At 53.6% G+C, this 6,356-nt stretch overlaps 1 protein-coding gene across 1 annotated transcript in view; it reads right to left on the minus strand.

Moving 5' to 3' along the window:
* DCAF8 (DDB1 and CUL4 associated factor 8) overlaps positions 1–6,356 on the minus strand; it is a gene marked incomplete at its 3' end in the record, with an annotated part of 27,376 nt that overhangs the window by 19,186 nt on the left and 1,834 nt on the right. The window contains exons 3-4 of the mRNA XM_017742794.1: positions 3,125–3,451; positions 1,501–1,595 (exon numbers count right to left, since the gene is read on the minus strand). Coding sequence (XP_017598283.1) covers positions 1,501–1,595; positions 3,125–3,451 — 422 coding nt within the window. The remainder of the gene's footprint in view (positions 1–1,500; positions 1,596–3,124; positions 3,452–6,356) is intronic.

Consider the following 6,356-nt stretch of genomic DNA (forward strand, 5'->3'; position numbering starts at 1 on the left):
ATGCAGGCTGGTCCTGCTGCAGGTCTATGGGACCCCCATTTCCCACTCCAAATCCCCCTCTTTTCCCCCAGAATCCCCATTTCACCCTCAGAATTCCTGATTTTCCCCTCAGAATTCTCACTTTTCCCCTCAGAATTCCCATTTTTCCCCTCACAATTCCCGTTTTCCCACAGACTCACAATGCAGGCCGGTCCTGCTGCAGGTCAATGGGATCCCCTTTTCCCACCACAAATCCCCTTTTTTTTCCACAGAATCCCCATTTCACCCCCACAATTCCCCATTTTTCACCCAGAATCCCCATTTCCTGCCCAGAATTCTCATTTTCCCCCTCAGAATTCCCAATTTTCCCCTCAGAATTCCCGATTTTCCAGTCACTTCCAAGGTGGGCCGGTCCTGCCACAGGTCAATGGAATCTCCATTTTTCCTCCCCAAACCCCCATTATTGCCCTGAAACCCTGGGTTTCCCATCCAGAATTGCCGATTTTCCCCTCAGAATTCCCATTTTTCCCCTCACAATTCCCATTTTTCCAGTCACTCACAATTCAGGCCGGTCCTGCCGCAGGTCGATGGGATCCCCACTTCCCATCCCAAATCCTCTTCTTTTCCCACAGAATCCCCATTTCATCCCCAGAATTCCTGATTTTCCCCTCAGAATTCTCACTTTTCCCCTCAGAACTCTCACTTTTCCCCTCAGAACTCCCATTTTCCCCCTCACAATTCCCATTTTTCCAGTCACTCACGATGCAGGCTGGTCCTGCTGCAGGTCTATGGGATCCCCTTTTCCCACCACAAATCCCCTTTTTTTCCCCCAAAATCCCCATTTCACCCCCACAATTCCCCATTTCACGCCCAGAATCCCCATTTCCTGCCCAGAATTCTCATTTTCCCCTCAGAATTCCCAATTTTCCCCTCAGAATTCCCGATTTTCCAGTCACTTCCAAGGTGGGCTGGTCCTGCCACAGGTCAATGGAATCTCCATTTTTCCTCCCCAAACCCCCATTATTGCCCTGAAACCCTGGGTTTCCCATCCAGAATTGCCGATTTTCCCCTCAGAATTCCCATTTTTCCCCTCACAATTCCCATTTTTCCAGTCACTCACAATTCAGGCCGGTCCTGCCGCAGGTCGATGGGATCCCCACTTCCCATCCCAAATCCTCTTCTTTTCCCACAGAATCCCCATTTCATCCCCACAATTCCTGATTTTCCCCTCAGAATTCTCATTTTTCCCCTCAGAACTCTCACTTTTCCCCTCAGAATTCCCATTTTCCCCCTCACAATTCCCATTTTTCCAGTCACTCACGATGCAGGCTGGTCCTGCCACAGGGCGATGGGATCCCCATTTCCCACCCCAAATCCCCTTTTTTTTCCACAGAATCCCCATTTCACCCCCACAATTCCCCATTTCTCGCCCAGAATCCCCGTTTCCTGCCCAGAATTCTCAATTTTCCCCTCAGAATTCCCATTTTTCCCCTCAGAATTCCCAATTTCCTGGCCACTCACGAGGCAGGCCGGTCCTGCCGCAGATCGATGGTGAAGACCACGGCGTCCTCCCCCGCCGACAGGAACGTGCAGGGTGAGTCCGGCTCCAGCGCCAGCTGGGATTGGGGGAAAACAGGGAAAAAACAACGGGAATGGCTCCCAAAAATCCCCAAAACCAGGAAAATCCACACCGAAAACCCCCAGGTTTGGGGATCCCTGAACAGCGGTGATGTCATTGGGAGGGGGACATCATAGGGGGTGACGTCATCAGGACAACGGCACAGCCAAAGGTTTGAATTGCAACCAAAAAGTGGGAAAATCCCCGAAATTCCCAGATTTTAATGGAGCTGAGCATGGGGTGATATCACTGGGAGGCCGCAGATGACGTCACAGTGATGTGACAAGTGACGTCACAGGTGACAATGGCACATCCAAGGGTTGAAATATTTGGGAATCGATTCCATTTGCTCCCTAAAAGTGAGAAAAAAATCCTTCTTTTCTCCCAAAAAACTTTGATTTTAACGGAGAAAAACTGGATCCCCCCTCACCTGGCTGGTGAAGTCACCAAGAGCACAGTGGTGAAGTCACCAAGAGCTCGCAGGTGACATCACAGGTGACAAAGGGTACATCCAAGCCTTTAAATATTTGGGAATTGCTTCCAGAAAGTGGGAAAATCCCTTCCTTTCTCCCAAAAAAACCCCCCCTGATCTTCAGGAAAAGGAGCAGCCGAGCAGAATCCACTCCTTGAGCCACCCGCTCACCACAGGTGCCATCCCAGGTGAACCCCCCCCATCCCAATGACCATTCCCACCGTGTTTCCCTCTCCTGCCTTTGCTGGGAATCATCCTTGCAATTATCCCAAACTCCCCCACAAAGCACCCACAGATCCCCCGGGAATTATCCCAACCCTTCCAAGCCTTCTCCCAGGAACCAGCCCGATCCCGACCCCCATCCCAGCTGGATCCCCACAGGATGGGGAATCCCAGGGCAAACCTGTGGGATTTGGGGATCAGATCCACCCAAACCATTCCCAGCCTCAGCTGAGGCTTTCCTGGGATCCCCCCCCAGCCCCTTCCTCATCCTCATCCCTCGGGATCGGGATTTTAGGGCACATCTGTGCGATTTGGGGACCTGTTCCCACCTCCTTCCCTGAGCATCCCTTAGCTCAGGTGAACTTTTCCCGGCATTCATCCCCGTGTCCAAACATGGACCTCAGCACGGCAGATTTTGGGGCACATCTGGGGGATTTAGGAGCCAGTTCCCCCTACAGAGCATCCACAATATTCCCACATCCCCTTGCTCCAGTCACGCCTTTCCCAACCATTCCTTTCCCAGCTGAGCCCTTCCTGGGATCCTCTCCCACCCCAAACAGAGACCCTGAGGATGACGGATTTTAGGGCACTCCTGTGGCATCTGGGGGGTCAATCTGTGGGATTTGGGGACCCGTTCCCAGATCCTTTCCCAACCATCCTCTGGCCCAGCTGAGCTGTTCCTGGGATCCTCTCCCACCCCAAAAAGAGCCCCTGAAGATGACGGATTTTAGGGCACTCCTGTGGGATCTGGGGGGGGGGGGGCGAACCACCTTCCAAAAAAAAACCCAGGCAAGCCAAATCCTGGGATTTGCCATTCCCAAATGCCAGCTCACCTTGTGGGAGGCTCCCTTGTGCTGGGCCACGCGCTTGGTGCTGCGGCAGCACTGAGTGGCCGAGAGCTCGGCCACCCTCACCTGCCCGTCCCGGGCACACATGGCCAGCGTGGAGTCGCCGCTGTTGGGCAGGAATTTGGCCTGGAAAACACGGAAAAGAGGGAAAAAAGGTAGGAAAAAGGGAGAAGGGGAGTGGTGGGTGGAGAGGAGGAATGGGGAGGGGAAGGTGCTGGTGGGAATTGGCCTGGGAATTGTTCTGGGAATTATGTCGGATGTCCAGGGAATTGTGTTGGTTCTCTTGGGAGTCATCTCAAGCTCTCCCAAGAATTGTGGTGGGAATTATCCCGAACTCTCCTGGGAATCATTGTGGGGATTGTCCCAGGCTCTGCCAGGAATCAGCCCAGCTGTCCTGGGAATCATCCCAAGGTTTCTCCCAGGAACCATCCCAAAACTCTGCCAGGAATCATCCCAAGCTCCCCCAGGAATGATCCCGAGGTCTCCTGGCTCTCCTGGGAATCATCCTGGCAATTATCCCGAGCTCTCCCAGGAATCATCCTCAGCTTCACTGGGAATCATCCTGAGCACTCCCAGGAATCCCCTGAGCCATTATCCCAAACTCTCCTGGGAATATCCCAAACTCTCCCAGGAATCCCCTGAGCCACCATCCCAAACTCTCCTGGGAATATCTCAAACTCTCCCGAGAATCCCGAGCCATCATCCCAAAATCTCCTGGGAATATCCCAAACTCTCCCGGGAATCCCCTGAACCACCATCCCAAACTCTCCTGGGAATATCCCAAACTCTTCTCGAAATATCCCAAACTCTCCTGGGAATCCCCTGAACCATCATCCCAAACTCTCCTGGGAATATCCCAAACTCTCCCGAGCCACCATCCCAAACTCTCCTGGGAATATCCCAAACTCTTCTCGAAATATCCCAAACTCTCCTGGGAATCCCCTGAACCATCATCCCAAACTCTCCTGGGAATATCCCAAACTCTCCCAGGAATCCCCTGAGCCACCATCCCAAACTCTCCTGGGAATATCCCAAACTCTTCTCGAAATATCCCAAACTCTCCTGGGAATCCCCTGAACCATCATCCCAAACTCTCCTGGGAATATCCCAAACTCTCCCGAGCCACCATCCCAAACTCTCCTGGGAATATCCCAAACTCTTCTCGAAATATCCCAAACTCTCCTGGGAATCCCCTGAACCATCATCCCAAACTCTCCTGGGAATATCCCAAACTCTCCCGGGAATCCCCTGAGCCACCATCCCAAAATCTCCTGGGAATATCCCAGACTCTCCTGGGAGTATCCCAAACTCTCCCAGGAATCCCCTGAGCCATCATCCCAAACTCTCCTGGGAACCAACTCGGCTCTCCTGGGAACCAACCTCAGCTCTCCCAGGAATCATCCCAAGCTTTCCCTTTGGAATCCTCCTGGCTCCCTTGGGAATCATCCCAAGGTGACCCCGGCATTCCCAGCAAATCCCACCTTTCTCCAGGGAACCATCCCAAGCTCTCCTGCCTTTGCTGGGAATCATGCTGCCAATTATCCCAAACTCCCCCACAAAGCACCCACAGATCCCCCGGGAATTATCCCAACCCTTCCAAGCCCTCTGCCAGGAACCAGCCCGATCCCGACCCCCATCCCAGCTGGATCCCCACAGGATGGGGAATCCCAGGGCAAACCTGTGGGATTTGGGGATCAGATCCACCCAAACCATTCCCAGCCTCAGCTGAGGCTTTCCTGGGATCCCCCCCCAGCCCCTTCCTCATCCTCATCCCTCGGGATCGGGATTTTAGGGCACATCTGTGCGATTTGGGGACCTGTTCCCACCTCCTTCCCTGAGCATCCCTTAGCTCAGGTGAACTTTTCCCGGCATTCATCCCCGTGTCCAAACATGGACCTCAGCACGGCAGATTTTGGGGCACATCTGGGGGATTTAGGAGCCAGTTCCCCCTACAGAGCATCCACAATATTCCCACATCCCCTTGCTCCAGTCACACCTTTCCCAACCATTCCTTTCCCAGCTGAGCCCTTCCTGGGATCCTCTCCCACCCCAAACAGGGACCCTGAGGATGACGGATTTTAGGGCACTTCTATGGGATCTGGGGGGTCAATCTGTGGGATTTGGGGACCTGTTCCCAGATCCTTTCCCAATTCCACCCAAACTGCTCCCAAATCCTTTCCCAAGCATCCCTTTCCCAGCTGAGCTCTTCCTGGGATCCTCTCCCACCCCAAACAGGGACCCCGAAGATGACGGATTTTAGGGCACATCTGGGGGATTTCAGGAGTGAATTCCACCCAAACTGCTCCCACTTCCCTCTACTCCACTGACACCTTTCCCAAGCATCCCCTTCCCAGCTGAGCTGTTCCTGGGATCCTCTCCCACCCCAAAAAAGACCGTGAAGATGACGGATTTTAGGACACATCTGGGGGATTTCAGGAGTGAATTCCACCCAAACTGCTCCCACTTCCCTCTACTCCACTGACACCTTTCCCAAGCATCCCCTTCCCAGCTGAGCTGTTCCCGGGATCCTCTCCCACCCCAAAAAGAGCCCCCGAAGATTACGGATTTTAGGATGTATCTGGGGGATCTGGGGGGTCAATTCCACCTGACCCGTTCTCAGATCCTTTCCCAACCATCCCCAGCTGAGCTGTTCCTGGGATCCTCTCCCACCCCAAAAAGAGACCCTGAAGATGACGGATTTTAGGACACACCTGTGGGATCTGGGGGGTCAATCTGTGGGATTTGGGGACCTGTTCCCAGATCCCTTCCCAAGCATTCCCCTTCCCAGCTGAGCTGTTCCTGGGATCCTCTCCCACCCCAAAAAGAGCCCCTGAAGATGATGGATTTTAGGGCACATCTGGGGGATTTGGGGGGTCAGTTCCACCCAAACTGCTCCCACTTCCCTCTACTCCACTGACACCTTTCCCAAGCATCCTTTTCCCAGCTGAGCTGTTCCTGGCATCCTCTCCCACCCCAAAAAAGACCCTGAAGATGATGGATTTCAGGACACATCTGGGGGATTTGGGGACCCGTTCCCAAATCCTTTCCCAACCATCCCTTTCCCAGCTGAGCCCTTCCTGGCATCCTCTCCCACCCCAAAAAGAGCCCCTTAAAGATGACAAATTTCAGGACACACCTATGAACTTTGGGAAACACATCCCGACGACCTCCCTCAGGGCGCACCTTTAGGATTTCACCGCCCCATCCCACCCCACGT

Source organism: Corvus brachyrhynchos, unplaced genomic scaffold (genome assembly GCF_000691975.1).
Source record: "Corvus brachyrhynchos isolate BGI_N302 unplaced genomic scaffold, ASM69197v1 scaffold419, whole genome shotgun sequence".
Classification (NCBI taxonomy): domain Eukaryota; kingdom Metazoa; phylum Chordata; class Aves; order Passeriformes; family Corvidae; genus Corvus; species Corvus brachyrhynchos.